General features: G+C 45.9%; 1 protein-coding gene across 1 annotated transcript; it reads right to left on the bottom strand.

Moving 5' to 3' along the window:
* Positions 1-1,467: 1,467 nt before the first annotated feature.
* On the bottom strand, positions 1,468-20,893 carry LOC309375215 (uncharacterized protein). Its single transcript, XM_081920802.1, has 10 exons — positions 20,850-20,893; positions 18,633-18,748; positions 18,240-18,356; positions 16,880-17,032; positions 12,295-12,432; positions 11,364-11,399; positions 7,306-7,422; positions 5,152-5,304; positions 2,657-2,794; positions 1,468-1,824 (listed from the first exon to the last, which is right to left on the bottom strand). The coding sequence occupies exons 2-10, from the start codon at positions 18,679-18,681 to the stop codon at positions 1,619-1,621; spliced, it is 1,107 nt and encodes a 368-aa protein (XP_081776928.1). The 5' UTR covers positions 18,682-18,748; positions 20,850-20,893; the 3' UTR covers positions 1,468-1,618.
* Between the last annotated feature and the right edge of the window lie 1,556 nt (positions 20,894-22,449).

The raw sequence follows: 22,449 nt of genomic DNA, 5'->3' as shown, positions 1-22,449 counted from the left end.
CCCTCCTACATTTCTCCGGTGAAAATAGGGAGGTCCCATTCCATAATGATGATTTTACTCTTTATACCCCACACATCTTACTAGGTTGCCCCAGCCATATCTAGGCAGCTTCCAACATATATAAAAACATAATAAAACATTGAACATTTTTTTTAAAAAAAACTTCCCTAATACAGGATTGCTTTCAGACAGCTCAGGGGTCAGATAACTCCATACCCCCCAACATTTCTCCAATGGAAACAGGGACATCTTAAGGAAAGTGGGACATTCTAGGATCAAATCAGAAACTGGGACAGCTTCTCTAAATCAGGGAAATCCCAGAAAAACCTGGGGGGTTGCAATAGTCCCTTATATACAGATCATAGCTGTCAACTTTTCCCTTTTTTAAGGGAAATTCCCTTATTCCCTTATTCCGAATAGGATTCCTCGCAAGAAAAGGGAAAAGTTGACAGCTATGATACAGATCTCAGAGCTTGTTCCCTGAGACATCTTTCAACAGCCAAAGCAGGCTGGACCCTGACTGATATTGTGTGTTATCTGTTGGCAGATCACAAGGATGCCATTGCAAACAAGGTTGCCATCTTCGCAGGAGCAGCTCAAAAAATCCTAAAATATATCTGCCATGGTGCGTTTGAGGAGTGGGTCGGGGAAAGTGCTCTTCTTCAGTGGAGAACACTTATCGCAGAAAACGAGAGGGAGGGGGCGCGAAAACGACGCTAACCCCCCCGAAAAAAACTGGAGAGGAGGTCTCCAGTCGAAGCACCGAGCGGCGCAAAAAGGGGTTTCCTGTTACTTCATACCACAGAAAAAGATATGAAAACAGTGAGGAAGGAGGACGGCAGAACCTCGCGCTAAAGGGACTGCACTCTCGACCGTGAGACTCCTCAAGACCCGGCAGAGCAAGCACCAGGTTTCTCATTTAAACTAACTGACGCTGAGAAAAGTCACCCCATCAAATAAAGGGGGGGAAAGAGAACCAGCAACAACAGAAAGGGGGTCTGGTAAGCTTTATTTTAAGTAAGAACAGTGATAACAAAAAATTATAAATGAGTCTCACCGTGTGGGGATTTAATCAAGAACCCTGCGACGGAGATTGCAGAAAGGGAAAGGGATATTGACTAACAGTGCATCAAACAAAGCGAGATTAAGAAAGGAGGGGGAAGCGAAGCAATAGCTGAGCTGGGAAGAAGAAAGGAGAAGGGACATAGGAGAGCTTACATAGCAGAAAGAAGCCGTGGAGAAAAGCACAGAGGCTGTAGGAGACGTGGGAGGAGCAGGACGTCGAGGGAACGCAGGACAAGGAGGGAAGAAGCGGAAAGAAGAAAGAAGGCAGTGGCTGAATAGGGGCTGAACCCATAAGTTTAAGGAGGAGAGAGGGTAAAGGGACAAAGAATTTAGATTTGCTACCAATTTGTGATGGTGGGTACTTGTTTCGCAAAGGCGGACAAAGGAAATCGCTCAGACAGATTTTGTTTGAATCCGGGTGGTTTTTTACTGTCATTGAGGAAAGCAAGGGAAATCTATCTGAAAGGCCCAACGTCATTAAGAGAAAGTGCTAAGCGGATACAAGGCAAGCATAGACGGATGCGGAGCTGACGCAGTCCCCCGTGGGAGCCTTTTACGAAAGGATCTTCTGCAGCAGAAGCACCGGAAAGGTTGGCAGAAGGAGCGCAGAGGACTGAGATCCCCTTGAAATCTCTGGAGTACAGGTGGCCTTTTCAACAACGTCCGCACCTGTTAAGAGGTCGGCCTGGCCTCTGTTTATTGAAGCACAGATGGACTTAGTAGTGCATCCCTTCATGATACTGCGCTGCCGTTGTCCATCTGAACAGGGAAGATAAGATTGGGTAGCCTGGGAAATCATTGTCGCCAGTCAACTTGTCGCCTCCAAATAAGCATTTTGGTCAACCCAATAGTGAAGTCCTAACTGCATCCCTTGGCTTTTATCCTGGTTGGATGTGCTGATGTTCAGGGCTTCATTAATATCACTTGTTGCTCATTTGTACTCTGTACTTTGTACTTCATTGTTGTCTGCAAGTTACTTGCATATTTTTACTGTTACTTTATGCTAATTTATATACTGCTTCCATGACATAAATTAGTTCTAAGCAGTTTCCATCCATTATGAAATCAAGTATAAAATCCACACATAAAATTGTGGAATTATAGAATGGTACAGTTGGAAGGGACCACAAGGTTCATCTAGTCTCCAACCCCCTGTAGTTTAGGAATCTTTTGCCCAACACGGGGCTTGAACACACAACACTGAGCTCCTCACACCATTAAAATCTGCAATAAAATTCCATCAAAACATTAAAAAATATCCATTAATTAAAATTAGCAAGCTGGCTAATACGGATCCATTGGTAGAGTGATTACGTCCCCTTCTACCCACCAAGCATCTGGGGTTGCTGCATGGCCTTCTCTCAAAGAAATGGCCCCATATTGTGCCTGACACAAGGCAGCAGAACCAGTTTGCTCTGTGTCTCCAGCTACACAAGGGTAAGGTGCAATTGCACTGAGGATCAGCTCAGCTACAGATCACAGAATGGTGGAGTTGGGAGGGACCACGAGCCCCCAGCATGACCCTGAGATTAAGAGTCTCATGCTCAACCAACTGAACTCAAAGGCACGTTGTGCATGAAGCAAGACTTACTAATGTAGGTGCTTGTGGCCACATCAAAGCAATAGCTCTCCAAGCCGGTGCAATTCATCACCTTCGCATGGCACACTTCTGACGAGGAGTAACAGGTAGGGCATTGCTTTCCATTGACCTTCCTTTCTACTTGGGGTACTGCAAGCCAAAGAATAGGATTCATAATCAGCTTCAGGAATGGACTAAGGAGGAGGCAGAGGCTAAGAAGATAAGAGGAATCAGCTGAATCAGGCCAATGGCTTATCTAGCCCAGGATCTTGCTCTCACAGTAGCCAGCTACAGATAGGTAGCTGTGTTGGTCTGCCATAGTCAAAACAAAAAAAATTCCTTCCAGTAGCACCTTAAAGACCAACTAAGTTAGTTCTTGGTATGAGCTTTCGTGTGCATGCACACTTCTTCAGATACCAGCTAGCCAGCTAGATTGACGACATGAGCCCATCCTGAAACTTCCAGCAACTGGTTTTCTGTCCCTGACCATGGTGGAAGAACATAGCCATCATGGCTAGTAGCCATTGGTAGCCTTGTCCTCCACGAATTTGTTCAGTCCTCTTTTTAAAGCCATCCAAGTTGGTGGCCATCATGGCCTCCTTTGGGGGTGAGTTCCGTCATTTATGTATGGGGCTGCCTCTGAAATGGCAAATTCTAGCCAAGCCCATTGCCAAGTAGATTGGAGTGGGGGCAGTCACCTATGAATTTGTTCCAGTCCTCTTTTAAAGCCATCCTGGTTTGTTGCTATCTTGGTTAATAAAGCGTTAAAGGCTAAATACATTTAATCTATAGGTGGCTGTAGCCTAGAACAGCCTTCCCGCACATAGTGCCCGCTGGATGTTGTTTGAGTTCCACGTTCATAGCATACCATCCAACATTTCTCCGATGAAAACAGGGACGTCCCATTCTATCATGATATTTTTTACTATTTGTACCCCACACATATTAGTGGGTTGCCCCAGCACTCTGGGCAGCTTTCAACATATATAAAAGCATAATCAAACATTAATCAATCTTCCCTACATAGGATTGCTGGGGTGTTGGATAACTCCATACTCTCCAACATTTCTCCAATGAAAACAGCGACATCCTAAGGGAAAGTGGGACATTACGGGATCAAATCAGAAACCGGGACGGCTTCTCTAAATAAGGGACTGTCCCTGGAAAATAGGGACACTTGGAGGGTCTGTCATGAGCCCCAGCCAGCAGGGTCAATGTATCTGGGGTGAGGAGAGCTGTAGGCCCAAACATCTGGAGGCCTTCAGGTTGAGGAGAGCCTGTGCTAGAGACAGATGTTGATGACGAATGGAACTGAATTGATTACAGACGGACAATTGTGGTGGCCCACCCTAGACTACATGTAATGGAGTAGAGGAAAGGAAGGGTTATGGTTCAGTGGTGTGGCATCTGCTCTGCAAGCAGAAAATCCCAGGTTCAATCCACAGCATCTCCAGGCAGAAAGGGGAACATCCCCTTCCCGAAACATTGGACAGGCACTGCCATAGGGTATGGAGTTATCCTTTAAAGCCTAGGACTCTCGTACCTACGGGACTGCCTCTCCCGGTATGTCCCACAGAGGACCTTACAGTCTTCAAACAAAAACATCTTGGAGGTCCTGGGCCACAGGGAGGTTAGGCTGGTCTCAACCAGAGCCAGGGCTTTTTTGGCTGTGGCTCCAATCTGGTGGAACGCTCTGTCACAAGAGACTAGGGCCCTGCGGGACTTGACATCTTTCCGCAGGGCCTGCAAGACAGAGCTGTTCCACCAGGCCTCTGGCCAGGACACAGCCTGACCCCCTCCTTTGGTAATCCTCACAGAACTCTACCGCAATGGTTACCATTAATTTGATTTGAACTGATTTTATAATGAATTGATTTTAGAATGCTGTATTATTTTACTGTTGTTAGCTGTTCTGAGCCCGGCTTTGGTCTGGGAGGGTGGGATATAAATAAATTATTTATTATTTATTTTATTATTAGACAATAGTGAGCCAGATGGACCAAAGGTCTGGCTCCATATAAGGCTGCTTCCTATGTTGACAAATGGTGGAGGGTGGAAGCACATCAAGGAAATTGGAACAGGGTGTATCCAGTGCTAGTCTTACTCAGAGTTGACCCACTAAAAGAAATGGACATGACTACAGTAGGCCTCAGTATGTGTGGCATTATTTCTGAGGATGTTGATCTCTGGGAATCTTTTATGAATAACGAGTGAAGTAAAAAAAAAAAAGTGCTCAAAATAAATCCATTTAGGTGAAGCAGTGTGGAGTAATGGTTAGAGTTCTGGACTTGAACCTGAGAGACCATGTTTTAGTTCCTTTTCAGCCATGGGGACCTTTGGGCTAGTCACTGTCTCTCAGCCTAACCTTCCTCGTGCAATTGTTGCTGTGATAAAATGAAGAAATTGAAAAGTGAGTACACAACATTGAGCTCTTTGAAGGAATGGTGGGATATCAAAATAATAATAATAATAATAATAATAATAATAATAATAATAATAATACTTACATTTAGGCTTGGCATTTTTGCAGTTGTCCCCCGTGCAACAGACCAAGTACATCCTGAAGGTTCTCCCCAACCCAAGATAAAAGAACGCTGAGGGAGTGGAGCAGACCTTTGAAGAATCGCAGGTTTTCTCTACAGTGCGAATTTTACGTCCTTCTATGGGAGAAACGAGAGTGAGAAAAAGAGACAGGTTTGTTCAGTGATGAGCAAAACATCATTATGTCAAGCATTGTGTTTTTGGCTGGAAGATGCACATTTCTCAGATTTCTGAGATTTCTACCACTGATGGCAAGTATTTGGAAGCCAGCGGAACGGGTGGGGGGCGGAGTATCCCCACAATTTCCTCTTGGATTGAAGGGCATATCTTTGTTAAAAGGGCGCAGTCTAATCTGAGACCCTAATTATTGAGAACACATCCTACCTTGCCCAAGAATGGAAGATTTGAGACTGGATGATAGTTGGCCATACTGGCCGGGTCTAAAGATGTTTTTTAAAGAAGCGGTTTAATTACCGCCTCTTTCGCAAGGTGATTGAGAGTGTGGTTGCTGAACAACTCCAGGCACACCTGGAGGATGCGGACCATTTGGATCCCTTCCAATCGGGATTCAGGCCTCATCATGGGACTGAAACTGCCTTGGTCGCGCTGGTTGATGATCTCCAGAGAGCTAGGGACAAAGGTGAGAGTTGTTTCCTAGTTCTGCTGGATCTCTCAGCGGCCTTTGATACAATCAACCATAACATCCTTCTGGACCGTCTAGAGGGGCTGGGAGTGGGGGGCACTGTTATACAGTGGTTTCGCTCCTTCCTCCTGGGCCGTGTTCAGAAAGTGGTGGTGGGGGATGAGTGTTCAGACCCCTGGGCCCTCACTTGTGGGGTGCCTCAGGGTTCCGTCCTCTCCCCCATGCTTTTTAACATCTATATGAAGCCGCTGGGAGAGATCATCAGGGAGTTTGGACTGGGTGTCCATCAATATGCAGATGATACCCAGCACTATCTCTCTTTCAAATCAGAACCAGTGAAGGTGGTGAAGGTCCTGTGTGAGTGCCTGGAGGCGGTTGGAGGGTGGATGGCAGCTAATGGATTGAAGTTGAATCCAGAAGTACTGTTTTGGGGGGACAGGGGGCAGGCTGGTGTGGAGGACTCCCTGGTCCTGAATAGGGTAACTGTGCCCCTGAAGGACCAGGTGCGCAGCCTGGGAGTCATTTTGGACTCACAGCTGTCCATGGAGGCTCAGGTCAATTCTGTATCCAGGGCAGCTGTCTATCAACTCCACCTGGTACGCAGGCTGAGACCCTATCTGCCTGCGGACTGCCTCGCCAGAGTGGTGCATGCTCTAGTTATCTCCCGCTTGGACTACTGCAATGTGCTCTACATGGGGCTACCTCTGAAGGTGACTCGGAAACTACAACTAATCCAGAATGCGGCAGCTAGACTGGTGACTGGGGGCGGCCGCCAAGACCACATAACACCGGTCTTGAAAGACCTACATTGGCTCCCAGTACGTTTCCGAGCACAATTCAAAGTGCTGGTGTTGACCTTTAAAGCCCTAAATGGCCTCGGTCCAGTATACCTGAAGGAGTGTCTCCACCCCCATCGTTCTGCCCGGACACTGAGGTCCAGCGCCGAGGGCCTTCTGGCGGTTCCCTCATTGTGAGAAGCAAAGCTACAGGGAACCAGGCAGAGGGCCTTCTCAGTAGTGGCGCCTGCCCTGTAGAACGCCCTCTCATCAGATGTCAAAGTGATAAATAACTACCTGACATTCAGAAGACATCTTAAGGCAGCCCTGTTCAGGGAAGTTTTTAATGTGTGATATTTTAGTGTATTTTTGGTTTCTATCGAAGCCGCCCAGAATGGCTGGGGAAACCCAGCCAGATGGGCGGGGTACAAATAATAAATTATTATATTATTATTATTACAACAGGTCCAAAGAAATGGACTCAGTAACCTGCAAGTCTCAAGGGGAAACTGAAGGGCAATAGTTCAGTGGCAGAGATCGACTGTGCATTTTGTACTGTGCAACATTTATTTGTGACCATTTTAAGACTGCTCTGCAGCAAAGCTTTGAAAGTCATTAATGCGGCGGAGAGCAAATCCATTTCTACACTGCACAAAGTCTGGATCAGGGATTCCACCGGCAACAACTCGAACACCACGCACCCAGAGTACTTTCAGCAAATGCAACGACACAGGTGTCTTTCTTAGGAGAACAGGTCGCCATCTTGCCACTGCATCTGGTCCCAAGGCCGTAGCAAACTTCGCACTCCAGAGAAGCACCTGGGAGAGGAAAGAAAAGGGAGGTGCAGAGAAGGAATCCATTCATATACTTTTCTATAAATATATATCTATATATAAATCCATTGACTTCCAACAACTTATGGCCCAAGGGACCTTCAAGCCGATTTTCATGTAGGTGGCAAAGAAATGAAAACAGAGAGGGTGAGATGAAGAAGAGGAAGGAAGGAAGGAAGGAAGGAAGGAAGGAAGGAAGGAAGGAAGGAAGGAAGGAAGGAAGGGAGGGAGGGAGGGCATAAAGAGAGAAAAGGGGTGAGAGAAGGGAAGGTTGGGGCATATCCTCCATCATGTAGCCATGCCAATCATGTGATAGCTAACCTCAAACATAGGAAGCTGCCTTGGAATGAGCCGGATCCATTGATCCAGTAGTGGCTTCCATGGTTTCAAGCAGGAGGCATTCCCAGCTCTACCTATAGTTGCTGGGAACTGAACTTGGGATCTTCTGCATGGGGAAAAAATGCTCTATCGCTGTGTTGTTGGGCAAAATGCCTTCAAATCCCCCCGTCCCCACCACCTCCCTCTCTGAGTGAGTGCACCTCCTTCTTAAAAGGTAAAGGGACCCCTGACCATTAGGTACAGTCATGGCCGACTCTGGGGTTGCAGCGCTCATCTCGCTTTATTGGCCAAGGGAGCCGGCGTACAGCTTCCGGGTCATGTGACCAGCATGACTAAGCCCCTTCTGGTGAACCAGACCAGAGCAGCTCACGGAAATGCCGTTTACCTTCCCGCCGGAGCGGTACCTATTTATCTACTTGCACTTTGGCGTGCTTTTGAACTGCTAGGTTGGCAGGAGCAGAGACCAAGCAATGGGAGCTCACCCCGTTGCAGGGATTCGAACCACTGACCTTCTGATCAGAAAGTCCTAGGCTCTGTGGTTTAACCCACAGCGCCACCATTGCACCTCCTTCTAGTGATGGGCAAATCTGTCAATTTCGACTTCTCATTTTACCTCTCTTAAATTCAGTTCTGGACATTTCCACATCTTTCTCTCTCTCTCTCTCTCTCTCTCTCTCACACACACACACACACACACACACTCATAAAAATTCAGCAGCGTTTATTGCGGGTTTTTCCTTACATGCATGCATTCATTCATTCAATTCATTGAGCAGATCAGTTTTCCCCAATGTAACACATTTTCTTAATGTTCCAGTCACCAACATATGCATTCCTGAGTGCATTTTCTTGTATTATATGCATTTCCCAACACATTTCTTGACTGGGGAAATTGCATTGCAAAATTCAGGGAAGGGTGAATTTCAAATGGTGATGGTGTCTCGAGCTTTATGAATTAGATAGGTCTGGCTATAAATGACATCTGAAGGCAGCCCTGTTTAGAGAAGCTTTTAATGTTTGATGCATTACTGTACAGTGGTACCTCGGATTACATATGCTTCAGGTTACAGACTCCGCTAAACCAGAAATAGTACCTCGGGTTAAGAACTTTGCTTCAGGATGAGAACAGAAATCGTGCTCTGGCGGCGCGGCAGCAGCAGGAGGCCCCATTAGCTAAAGTGGTGCTTCAGGGTAAGAACAGTTTCAGGTTAAGAACGGACTTCCAGAATGAATTAAGTACTTAACCTGAGGTACCACTGTATTTTAATATTTTGTTGGAAGCCGCACAGAGTGGCTTGGGAAGCCCAGCCAGATGGGTGGAGTATAAATTATTATTGTTATTATTATATTAAATGCAAGCTTAGCCCAATTTCTGCCCCATCCCTACCTCCTCCTTTCTCTGCCCATTCACATACCCTCTGGCCCTAATCCACACAAGAGAGAGCACAAAGCAGGTGGAGGCTGCTGCCTCATGTCCTTCCTCTGGCCATTGCTGGAATGCTCAGAGAGGGCAGGAGAACCGTGGGGAAGGCAGTAAGGAGAAAGAGCAGAACCAGGATGCTCTGGGAATCAGCAGTGGGTTCCCAAACAGGCATGAGCCTCCACAGTTGCCCAACAATGCCAACTACTGATGCCAACCCTGAGCGACCTCAATTTGGCCCTGGCCCTATTTACCCCACTGTAAAAGAAATGAAAAGAAAATCTCCAGTAGGCTATCAGCATCTCCTTACCTGTAGTTAGAATAACAAAGAAGGGGAAGAGCCTCAGGAGATCCTGCATGGTAATGATGATGAGAAATACATGTGACGAATCAACTTCTTTGGCTCAAAGAGCCTGTAATGACAGCCAGAGGAACTGGCAGCTTTCACCAGTGTGCATTTACACCAAGGATGGGAGACCTGTAGCCTGTCACTTGTTCTTGAGCTACTGCTCTGATCATCCCTGGCCATTGACCATGGTGGGCTTCCAAAGGCACCAGATTGGACACCGTGCAAAAGATGATGCTAGGCTAGGTATGCTTTGGGTCTATCATAGAACTGTAGAGTTGGAAGGGACCCAGAGGGTCGTCCAGTCCAACCCCTTTGTGGTTTTCTGCTCAAAACCCTCCAAGGAAGTCCACCACCACTTGTGGAAGTCTGCTCTCCCCTGACTCAGTAGGGCTCTTCTCAGCTCCTTCTGTTGTTATGAAAAGGAAGGAACTGCATTTAAACTCCTGTTCAACCTACCTCCAGTAACTGACACGTAGGCCTTTAAGATTCCACATCGCTTAAAGTGACAGAACCGTAAGTCACCACAACAGACGGGTGCCTTCCTTGGCATGGAATCAACCAGACAGCTGTGGGAGGCTATGAAAGGGAGATGACAATCCACTCTGCCATTGGTCAGCCCTAGCTGCTCCCTCAAGTACCAAGCTTGGATGACTTGAGACCCGTCAAGGGAGAGTAAGGCACATCAGTCTTGAAAGACCTACATTAGCTCCCAGTACATTTCCGAGCACAATTTAAAGTGTTGGTGCTGACCTTTAAAGCCCTAAACGGCCTCGGTCCAGTATACCTGAAGGAGTGTCTCCACCCCCATTATTCTGCCCGGACACTGAGGTCCAGCGCCGAGGGTTCCCTCACTGCAAGAAGCCACGTTACAGGGAACCAGGCAGAGGGCCTTCTCAGTAGTGGCACCCGCCCTGTGTAACACCCTCCCACCAGATGTCAAAGAGAAGAACAACTACCAGACTTTTAGAGGACATCTGAAGGCACCCCTATTTAGGGAAGCTTTTAATGTTTAACAGACCACTGTATTTTAATACTTTGTTGGAAGCCGCCCAGAGTGGCTGGTGAAACCCAGACATACGGGTGGGGTATAAATAATAAATTATTATTATTACTATAGCCACATGGGGCAGACCACCAAAGTCTGTCAATAACCCCCCTGCTACCACAAAAAAACCTGGGACTCAGCCCTTGGTGATTCAGACGATGTCTAATATCCAGAGTCTAAACCAACCCTGAAAGTGATTCTACTCAATAAGTTCAATCAGCCTCAGCCAGCAGACTCCCGGAGCTTCTCAGACCCACCCCCCTTCCATGACGATGTGGTGACACAGCTGTAACGATCAAGCTCCTTACACAACTTCAATGTTGCCATGGTTGACACTTCATTTCTTGCAGTTAGGAAACCGCCAGAAAGCCCTCGGAGCTGGATCTCAATGTCCGGGCTGAACAATGGGGGTCTTGACACAAATTACATTAAAAAAAAAAAGAATTACAATTCAAATTGCAATGGATTTCAACCTGAGGTTTATTTTCACTGTGATTCAGAGAAAATCCCTCCGGAAGGCCAAATGACAGTTGGAAAAAGTCGCCTATAGATAGAAGGGAGGCTTGACTGAATACAGAGCTGATGCAATCCCATGCACGTGCCTTTTTATGAGAGGATCTTCAGGAGCAGGAGCCCAGAGAAGGTTGGAAGGAAGAGATCAGAGCACTGAGCTCCCCGGGAAACATCTGGTGAACATTCTGCCTTCCTAAGCTCATCAGAACCCCCCAACATGGGAGTGCGGCCACTTTTTAGTGAGAGACAGAAGGACCTACTAGTGCAGCCTTTAAGGGTCCTGTCCATGATTTTATCTGGAAATGGAAGACAGGAGAAGACATTAATTTCTTCCAGCTATTCTCCAAACCAGTAGATCCCACCTAGATGAAATTTACCCTCTCCTTGCCACTAAATAAATCTGGTACTTAAGGAATGGAGCTTTTAAAAAAAATGGCTATCAACCCTGTGGGGATGAGCAAATATGTTAATTTCAAAACAAAAAAAATTCCTTCCAGTAGCACCTTAAAGACCAACTAAGTCAGTTCTTGGTATGAGCTTTCGTGTGCATGCACACTTCTTCAGATACATGCATGTGTGCATGCACACAAAAGCTCATACCAAGAACTGACTTAGTTGGTCTTTAAGGTGCTACTGGAAGGAATTTTTTTTGTTTTGACTATGGCAGACCAACACGGCTACCTATCTGTAATGTTAATTTCAGTTTCTCTTTTATCCAATCTTAAATCGAGTTCTCCACATTTTCATATCACTTTGCATTTTTTTAACATCCCCCATGATAACGCACCACAAATTTAGTATGTTTCTCCCAATACACACACATTTGCATGCAATTTTGCCCCCAATAATAATAATAATAGCAAATTACCCTAACAGAATGCGTTTTTGTATACAGGCCTTGGTTGGAGAACTGCACAATGAAATTTAGCAAAGTGCCAATTCCGAAGGACAAAATTTTGTGTTGCAAAATGAGATCAAAGCATTCACGTAAGAAGCAAACACAATGGGAGCAATTTAAATAAGAGAATTAGAGGTAGGTATTTTGTTTTCTATAAAAGCTCACGTCTTAGGGAAGTGAAGAGTGGCATGCCTTAAATCAGCATGGCTTGGCTTACACATGATTCTATGTGAAAATAGGTGGAAAGGAGGATTTGGGGTCCCAAGTCATGCTGCATCTGGGGTTGCACTTACCAGAATGCACGTGTGCCGATATATCAAAGCAGTATATGTTGGCTCCTGTGCAGTTCACCACCTCCTCTTTGCATGTGTTTGACCATTCGTGGCAGGCAGGGCACTGCATTCCATTCCATTTCATTTCTAATGGCGGCACTGAAAACAGGTGTAGAAACACTCAAGGATCTGAAAGAGGCAGCTCAGAGTTTACAACTTTGGAGGCAGATGGTGTGCTGCCCATCCAGCTCCATTCTGACTTCTGCCTAATGATCCCTGGCATGCAACCAGTCCGCTAAGCAGTAATGAGTCTCCTTAAGCAGGGCTGTCTTTACCCAGGAGGTCCAAGGGGTGCAGGGCACCCGAGCACTGAATTCTGAGTGGCACCAAATGTATACCTACTGTATACCGGTCCCTCTCGATTGGCGGCAGTGGAAGAAGAAGAAGAAGAGTTTGGATTTAATATCCCGCCTTTCACTCCCTTTAAGGAGTCTCAAAGCGGCTAACATTCTCCTTTCCCTTCCTCCCCCACAACAAACACTCTGTGAGGTGAGTGGGGCTGAGAGACTTCAAAGAAGTGTGACTGGCCCAAGGTCACCCAGCAGCTGCTTGTGGAGGAGCGGAGACACGAACCCGGTTCACCAGATTATGAGACTACCACTCTTAACCACTACAACACGCTAGCTCTCAATGGAAAGCAATGGAGCGAAAGTCCCTGCCCCCCACCCCCTCACCCCGTTGCTCTGTTACTTACTCCATAGTATAAGTCAAATATGACAAGTCAGGAAACAAAAGCAGTTATTTCCACCCCTCCCCAAAAAAGCTCAATAACTTTGAGCTCACCCCCCTTAAAATTTGGGGGTGGCTAAACTAAATTTGGGGGTGCTGGGCGGATCTTTGCATCCCAGCGGAGCATATGCTAAAGACGGCCCTGTCCGTCAGCTTTATGTACATTTATTTACAAAAAAACACAAACATCTCCATAGCAAAACTTCCCGCCCTCTCTCGGCAAAGGAGTTGCTCAGTCTGACTCAGAATCCCTCTCCCAACAGGAAGGACGCCAGAACCGTGCCTTTCTCCTCCTCCCCTTCCACAACTCTCTGAGCCTCTCCAATCTCCTGGTTGTTGTTGTTTAGTCGTTTAGTTGTGTCCGACTCTTTGTGACCCCATGGACCAGCGCACGCCAGGCACTCCTGTCTTCCACTGCCTCCCACAGTTTGGTCAGACTCATGTTCATAGCTTCGAGAACACTGTCCAACCATCTCGTCCTCTGTCGTCCCCTTCTCCTAATGCCCTCAATCTTTCCTCAGTAGCATGTTGGACGCCTTCCAACCTGAGGGGCTCATCTTCCAGCGTCATAACTTTTATATGCCTGTTGCCTTTGTCCATGGGGTTTTCTTGGCAGGGATACTGGAGTGGCTTGCTGGTTCCTGCTCCAGGTGGACTACGTTTGGTCAAAACTCTCCACTATGACCTGCTCATCTTGGGTGGCCCAGCACACCATAGCTCATAGCTTCTCTGAGTTATTCAAGCCCCTTCGCCACGGCAAGGCAGTGATCCATGAAGGGGAATCTCCTGGTACGGGGACTGAAAAGCTGGCCTTCCCCCTGCCCACTCTCAGTGGACACTGTCTCTGCCTCTTGCCTATCTGCAGGTAGGCCGGCTTCACTCTGGCTGCCTTCCAACTCTCCTTCACCCTGAGAGCTAACAGTGAATGTCTTGCCTGGGAAGGAAGGAGCCCGGGCTGTCTTCTCTAACTCAGACAGCTCTCAGCTGAAGAGTCGGCTCCTTGCTCAATTTCCGAGGCTGACCCTTCTGCTGCGCCCTGGGGGACCACGATCCTGGCATTCCGTTGCTAACGCCCAGTCCAAAATAGCACCAGCTACCGGTGGGTGAAAGCAATGCTAGAGAAATTTTGAAAGGGGATGAGTTTCACTAGTGGAGGAGGCATCCACCAGCAGCTAGTAACCTCCCAGATTAAATGCCACCTCCATGTTTAGAGGCTGGTGGACTGGACCTACCCCTGATCACCATAAGCCAACTTTACTAGGTGGGCTGGGCCACAGTCCTGTCATCACCTGTCCATCAAAGAGGCTCACCAAGCAGCTGATTGGTACTGGCAACGTGCTTCCAAAAGGCCTTGCAGTAAGCACTGATCAGCTGAATGAAGAAGGTCTGTTCCGTCCCCTCACTGCAAGAAGTGAAGTTACAGTGAACCAGGCAGAGGGCCTTCTCGGTGGTAGACCTCTCATCAGATGTCAAGGAGATAAAGAACTACACAACTTTTAGAAGATCTTTGGCGATCACTCGTAACCGAGCGAGATTATTGAAGGGAGTCCTGTATCGGGAAGTTTTTAACGCTTGACGTTTTATTATGTTTTTATATTCTGCTGGAAACCACCCAGAGCAGCTGGAGAAACCCATTCAAATGGGCAGGGTATGAATAATAATAATAATAATAATAATAATAATAATAATAATAATGTTTCAATTGGATTCAAACTGTGCCTGCAAATGGACATTTCTTCCCCTGCAAACTGGCAAGCTGTCTGGAGTTGGAATCCATACCACTCCTCCAAAACGACCTCCAGAGGGACTCATTGACAGTGCACATCAGAGGTGCTTTCATGGGATAGCGTCAGAGGCTAGCGGTCTGTGGTTTGCGGTCTGTGGTTGCAGAGGGTTGAGGACTCCTTACTATTTTTGCACAGGGTCCCTGCCTCCAGCATTTTACTGTTAGGCATAATCGTTTAACTGAACAGTTGAAATAGAAAATAACTCTCTATATATGTCTGTCTGTGTACCGCTGAAAGCACGATATGGAAACGTTTGTCCACTGAAGCTAAGCAAAAGAGCTGTCGAGAGCCTAACAGGAAATGATTAATTAACTGAGAATGCAGCTCTGCTAGCTCTGCCACGAGGTGTTTAACTAAGATCACACGAGGAACCTCACCAAAATGCTGGAGAGGGTGCACCTCCACAGGCACATACCTCCACATGTGGTGGGAGTGTCCCAAAATTCAACTATTCTGGACAACAGCCATACAAGAAATATGTAAAATAACTAAGCAAGTAATAGACATCACCCCAGAATTGGCCCTACTAAACATCTTCCAAGACAACAATGCCCATTTACACCACAAAGAACTCATAACCCACCTGCTCTCAGCAGCCAGAAACATCATAACCAGACACTGGAGAGACCTGTCAGGAGTAAGCATGGACCAATGGTTCCAAATAGTATGGGAAACAGCCCTACTAGAAAAATTAACTAATAAACTGAAACTGACACGGGGACAAACAGAAGAAGACGCCTTCACCCCGGTATGGCTCCCCTTTATCACATACACAGCCCAACAGGACAATGACAATAATCCACCAACAGCATACAAATCAATATGGCTAACCTGATCCAAAACACCCACCCACCTCACTCACACACGAAAACAAAGATCACCACAGCCAACCACAAGCAAACAATCACACCCTAGGCCAACCCCAACCTCTCTCACCACCAAAGGAACACAAGTAAACAACACAAGCAACGCTGACACCAAACTCTACATACATTAAACATAATAGAAACACCGCCACCCGACCCCACCCCCATCCATCTTCCCTCTCTCCACCCCCTTTCTTTTTTCTTTCTTTTTTCTTCTCCCCCTAATGCCTCAACAAATGAAACAGATTTGTAAAAACGCTACGTGGAAGAAGAAGAAAAAAAAAATACGAGGCACTACACTCCTGTAAAACAAGAAAATCCTTAATAAAAAATATTTTTTTTAAAAAAAAAACTAAGATTACACGAGAAAGGATTGTGTTACAGGTCTCCATTTTGGGCGTGCGAATTAGCTCTTGGTTCTGAAGCACCGAAGAGAAAGGACGCAAGAATTACCTACTCTGGAAGAATGGCAGACCAAGGTGACTGAATTTATGGGACTGGCAGAGATAGGAAAAATTTAAAGTATACCTTAAGAACTCTTGTAAAATCTTGGACCGTTAAGATGTCAGGGGCAAGAAACAGAGAATTACAGCTGTTAATGTTTAAGTTTAGAAAATCTTAAGAAAATTAAATTTAAAAATGGATTGAAGGGTTGCTAAAAAATGGCAAAACAAGGATGCAGTGAAGGGGAGGTATGGGGAAGTCATGTTTTATTTTTTGTGTGTGTGTTTTATTTGTATGTGTTTTTTGTTGTTTGTTGTGAAAACTAATAAAAATTATTTTTTTTAAAAAAAAAAAAGAGAATGCAGCTCTGCTAGCTCTGCCACGAGGTGTTTAACTAAGATCACACGAGAAAGGATTGTGTTACAGGTCTCCATTTTGGGCGTGCGAATTAGCTCTTGGTTCTGAAGCACCGAAGAGAAAGGATGTTTAAGCTATTCTCTCTCCAAGAGCACAGCCTCAGGCTGCAATGCAAGTGGTTTGGAGAGGCAGTGCTTTGCTTTCATCTCTAGATATAAAGAAATTGGTATTTCTAAGATATTTTGCTCCCTATCTGGAAATGTCAGGGTTTGAATCTGAGATGCCATGATGGGGGGAAGAGCATGGGGAGAGGATCAAACACACACACACACACACACACAAACAAACAAATGATAGACCTACACTTAGGGTCAACTCTGCCACACATCTTCTCATTGCAGCAGAAGGCAGCTGTCCTTAAGGCTTTCCCAGGTCCAAAGTACAATTCCATGGCAGTATTGGCACACTCCTCCCGAGTGACACAGTCTTTGTCTACACTGCGTTCAACCTTTTCACCTACAATGGAGGAGAGGGAGTGGGTCAATTTGATTTCACTGCATTTCCTACATTTATATCCCACCTGTTCCTCCAAAGAACTCAAGTCAGCCTCCATTGTTAGACTGAGAGATCGGGCCAAGATCACCCAATAAGCTTCTTTGGTCTCCCCAGCCTTAGTCTAACACACTAGGTAAAAAGGTAAAGGACCCCTGGACGGTTAAGTCCAGTCAAAGGCGACTATGGGGCTGTGGCTCTCATCTTGTTTTCAGGCCGAGGGAGCCAGTGTTTGTCCACAGACAGCTTTCCGGGTCATGTGGCCAGCATGACTAAGCTGCTTCTGGCGCAACAGGACACCATGATGGAAGCCAGAGCACACGGAAATGCCGTTTACCTTCCCGCCTCAGTGGTACCTGTTTATCTACTTGCACTGGCATGCTTTCGAACTGCTAGGTTGGCAGGAGCTGGGACAAAGCAAAGGGAGCTCACCCTGTCACGGTGATTCGAACCACTGAAATGCCAATCAGCAAGTCCAAGAGGCTCAGTGGTTTAGACCACAGTGCCATCCATGTCCCTTCCAACACTCTAAACCAGTGTAGCAAGCATGTCGTGAAGATTCAAGGACAACCAAAGAAACATTTAAACAAGAAGAGTGAGCGGACTTCCGCAAGTGGGGGGCCACCACAGAAAAGGCCTGTTCCCATGTTGCTGCCCTCCAGACCTCTTGCAAAGGAGGCTCATGAAGAAGGGCCTCAGATGATGACCACAGTGTCTGCATCAGTATATATGGAAAGAGGTGGTCCTTGAGGTATTGTAGTCCTGAGCTGTTGAAGGCTTGATAGGTCCAAACCAGTGCTTTGAATTGGACCTGAAAACTAATGGGCCATTAGAACAGTAGATACCAAGATTTAAGGCATGACTCAATCAGCTTGTTCATTGAGGTGATTACTGAAGATAACATGAGGCGAGGACCTGTCCAACATGCAATCCCTGCCCTAACAGTCAGTGACCTTGGCTGATCTTGTCCTGTGCCCACGTGTCATAGCTCAGTGGTAGACCACCTGCTGTGGATGCAGAAGATCCCAAGTTCCCTCCCCAGCATCACCAGGTAGGACTTGGAGAAAGATTCCCTGTCTGAGATCCTGGACAGGTCCGCATAGACCATACTGAGCCAGGTGGACCAACATTCTGACTCTACCTATGTTTCAATAACCTCGATCCCACTCACGTAGAGTATTTTCGGAGTATGCAATCATGCAGGTATCTTTCTCGGGAGGGCAGGTTATCAACGTGCCATTGCAGATGTATCCTTCGGCTGAACAAACTTCACATGTTATAGAATCTCCTGGAGAAAGAGGAAGGTTGCAGGCCTTTTAAAAAAAAAATGACTAACCCAATTTGTGTGATTACGCTTTATTGAAAATGGTTATTAATGCCATATTCTAAATTGCTTCCAAAGCTGTTTCTTTTAAAAATAAATCAAATTTTAAAAATAATAATTAAAAAGATCTTGGATATGCCTTCCGTCTTATACTCCTGCCAGTCTCGTGATGCCAATTCGCATCTGACCACAGCTACCCCAATGGAATAAATCTCCGGCGAGTGAGCCGTCCTTCCATACCTGTTGTAAGGAGGACAAAGAAGATGGAGAGTTTCAGGAGATCCTGCATGGTGATGGTGAGGGGAGAGCCAGAGAAACTGTGTCCGAGGTGAATTGAATTCCCTGGCTGAAAGGACCTGAAACAACAGGGGGGTGGAGCCCAGTCAGCTGACCTAGGTAAAATGCCCAGAGGATCTTAAAGAGGTTCCTCTGGGCGGCTCCCAACAGAATATTAAAAACACAATAAAACATCAAACATTCAAAACTTCCCTAAACAGGGCTGCCTTCAGATGTCTTCTAAAAGTCAGATAGTTGTTTATTTCTTTGACATCTGATGGGAGGCCGTTCCACAGGGCAGGTGCCACTACCAAGAGGGCCCTCTACCTGGTTCCCTGTAACCTCACTTCTCGCAGGGAGGGAACCACCAGAAGGCCCTCGGAGCTGGACCTCAGTGTCAAGGCTGAACGATGGTACTACAGTGGTACCTCGGGTTACATATGCTTCAGGTCACATACGCTTCAGGTTACAGACTCCGTTAACCCAGAAATATTACCTCAGGTTAAGAACTTTGCTCCAGGATGAGAACAGAAATTGTAATCCCGCGGCAAGGCAGCAGTAGGAAGCCCCATTAGCTAAAGTGGTGCTTCAGGTTAAGAACAGTTTCAGCTTAAGAACAGACCTCTGGAACGAATTAAATACTTAACCCGAGGTACCACTGTACTGTAGTATGTTGCACTAAGGCTCAAACTCTGTTTGAAAGTGTTTTTTAATTTGAATTTGTTATTATATATTATAAACTGCATGATGCTAAGAGAGCTTCTAAACACTTTACAAAAATATACAACAGAACATTAAATGATTGATAACACACAGTTAAAAGCAAGTATTTAAGAGTATTCAAAAGATGATTAAAGTCAGCAGTGGTTAAAAGGAAGTAAATCGCATGCAGCTTCTATGTGTTCAGATGGGCTGGCCCTAAGGAAAATGTTTTGAGCAGTTGCTGGAAAGATTACAGTGAGACCACCTGCCTTGTATCAGTTGGCAGGGAGCTTCAAAGTGTGGGTTCTGGAAGGCCGGGGGGCGGAAAAATTGGGGGGTGGACAGGTTTTATTCTGTGGTTTTTTCCAAAGCCGTTCCCCCCCCCCCAGGAAAAATGGGGGGGAGTGTGTGGAATATTCAAACTATATCAAACTATTTTTTTTTCAATTTTTCTGGGAAAAAACAGGGGGAAACCCGTTCCCCCCCCCCAATTTTTCCAGGTTTTTTTCCAGGCCTTCCCACCTCTAGCTCTAACGTTGAGCTACAACCATCGCCACTGATTGTAAGTACATGTCATCCCCAGGAATAACTAAGCAGTCCAAAAGAAGAAGAAGAAAGAAAACTGAGAAATGTTTGCATCCTGAGAGAGGTTTTTCTTCCTCTCACACCTAACCTTTAGTACCTGGAGGAAGAAAAGATTCGGGAAAAGACAAGAGGAGAAGTCCTTTTTTCAAACAGTGTATCATCAGACTATGGCACCTTCTGCCAAAAGATGTGGGTATAACCATCAATTTAGATGGATTTGAACAGGGGTTAAACAAATTCAGGGAGGGTAAAGCTATCAGTAAGGGACACAGGTGGCACTGTGGATTAAACCACAGAGCCTAGGAGTTGCTGATCAGAAGGTCGGCAGTTCAAATCCACACGATGGGGTGAGCTCCCATTGCTCGGTCCCTGCTCCTGCCAACCTAGCAGTTCGAAAGCATGTCAAAGTACAAGTAGATAAATAGGTACCACTCCGGTGGGAAGGTAAACAGCATTTCTGTGTGCTGCTCTGGTTCGCCAGAAGCAGCTTAGTCATGCTGGCCACATGACCCGGAAGTTGTACGCCGACTCCCTTGGCTAGTAAAGCGAGATGAGCGCCACAACCCCAGAGTCGGTCATGACTGGACCTAATGGTCAGGGGTCCCTTTACCTTTACCTTTAAAGCTATCAGTGGCCACTAGCTATTATGGTCACATGTTTCCTCCAGTATCAGGGCAGCACACCTTTGAATAGTAGTCATCTGGGGATGGGAAAAGGATAAAGTGCTTGTGCCCTGCTTTTGGGCTGAGTCTATCGGGAAACTTTTGAGTTTCCAGGAGCACACAGAATAGCCACAATGGAAAAGAGTGTGCCAAACTGGATATTCATTAAGGCTCTTCTCAGGTCCTTCTTGTGAAAAGAAAATAACTGGATTTAAACCAGAGTTCAGCTTACCTCCCAAGAGCAGATGTATAAGCCTTTAAGATTCCATGCCTCCTTAGGTGACAGGTGCATTATCATTGTGACTTTTATTAGGAAACCCCCCTAAGATTCCATAGAAGCCAGAGGGGATTCCAAATTCTAGTCTCACATCTAAAGAATTTATTTCCTCCTTGTTCACAGCAGCCAAGCTATTGCCCAGCAATGGAAGGAAGTTTCTAATAGACTAATTGAGGCTTAGGTTGACAATATCTGGAAAATAGCTCTGGCAGAACACCTCACACGTCGAGTAGTCAAAGGCATTTCCAAAAAAGATACATTTGGCACTATTTTGTCTCCTTTTCCTTTTATTAATAATAAAAAAATGTTTTAATGCCATCAGCATTGGAAGAATGCTTATGGACAAGGTATATTGATTGAAAACTTGAAAGGAGCCACCGTGGCAGTTCGAATGATAGGATTGTAGAGTTGGAAGGGACCCTAAGGGCCATCTAGTCCAACCCTTGCAATGCAGGAATCTCAGCAAAAGCATCCATGACAGATGGCCATCTAACCTCTGCTTAAAAACATCTGAGGAAGTAGAGTTAGATATCGACTGAAAACACTAAATGAGCCAACATGGTAGTAATGTATAATTCAGCGCTTTTTTTTCCTGGGGGGAAGCAGGGATACACATACCGCTAAACATTTTGTGAATCTAACAGGAGAAGAAACTAAAAAAAGTAAGTTTTTTCTCTAGCATGGTGAATTGTCAGTTTGGTTGCTACCCCCGATGGTGGCTTTACACTTGTCTGAAACATGTGACATTTCAGTTCGTGACCCTGCGTTGCTTAAAAGTGCATGCCACAAAAGCTTTGTTCAAATGATGAAAGGTTAGGTATTTGGGACAGTTAGTCAGATCACTGGGTGCATTGTTTCCATCTTACATCTGGTACCTATTGCATTGGTGAGTGTGTAATCCACCAGGGTGGCTTTGCAGTCTCCTGAAAGACCCCGATGGCGGCTTATAAAATGGTGTTTTTCTTGAGTCAAAATGAGAGCACCCTTAAACATTTTGTAAGAAAAAAAGCTCTGGTATAATTAATGCTTTTTGTGATCATTTTATAGTATTGTAGCAATGAACAAAGTTGGATTACAACCTTTAATTTTGTTTGAAGTTTAAAAATTAAAAAATAAAATAAAATGAGATCGCTCTTCCATTGAAATCATTCTATGCGTATTCACTAGATGGCACTGTCATGGACTGTAATGGTGGCATACAATTAATCCAGAATGCGGCAGCTAGACTGGTGACTGGGAGTGGCTGCCAAGACCATATAACACTTGTGCTGAAAGACCTACATTGGCTCCCAGTACGTTCCCAAGCACAATTCAAAGTGCTGGTGCTGACCTTTAAAGCCCTAAACGGCCTCAGTCCAGTATACCTGAAGGAGCGTCTCCACTCCCATCGTTCAACCTGGACACTGAAATCCAGCTACACGGGCCTTCTGGTAGTTCCCTCACTGCGAAAAGTGAGGTTACAGGGAGCCAAGCAGAGGGCCTTCTTGGTGGTGGCACCCGCCCTGATGAATGCCCACTATCTGACTTTTAGAAGACATCTGAAGGCAGCCCTGTT

Source organism: Podarcis melisellensis (genome assembly GCF_964234715.1).
Source record: "Podarcis melisellensis genome assembly, chromosome: 8".
NCBI classification, from domain to species: domain Eukaryota; kingdom Metazoa; phylum Chordata; class Lepidosauria; order Squamata; family Lacertidae; genus Podarcis; species Podarcis melisellensis.
Note: the sequence above shows the minus strand (reverse complement) of the source record. Positions and strands in the feature narration are given on the sequence as shown.

Excerpts from the sequence above, each read along its gene's own strand:
- LOC309375215 (XM_081920802.1), bottom strand. The coding sequence starts at position 18,681 with ATGCAGGATCTCCTGAAACTCTCCATCTTCTTTGTCCTCCTTACAACA. Across the intron at positions 12,433-16,879 it reads TGGCAGAGTTGACCCTAAGT|TGCCGCCATTAGAAATGAAA; the intron begins GTAGGTCTATCA and ends ACCTGTTTTCAG. Across the intron at positions 5,305-7,305 it reads ATTTGCTGAAAGTACTCTGG|AAGGACGTAAAATTCGCACT; the intron begins GTGCGTGGTGTT and ends TTTCTCCCATAG.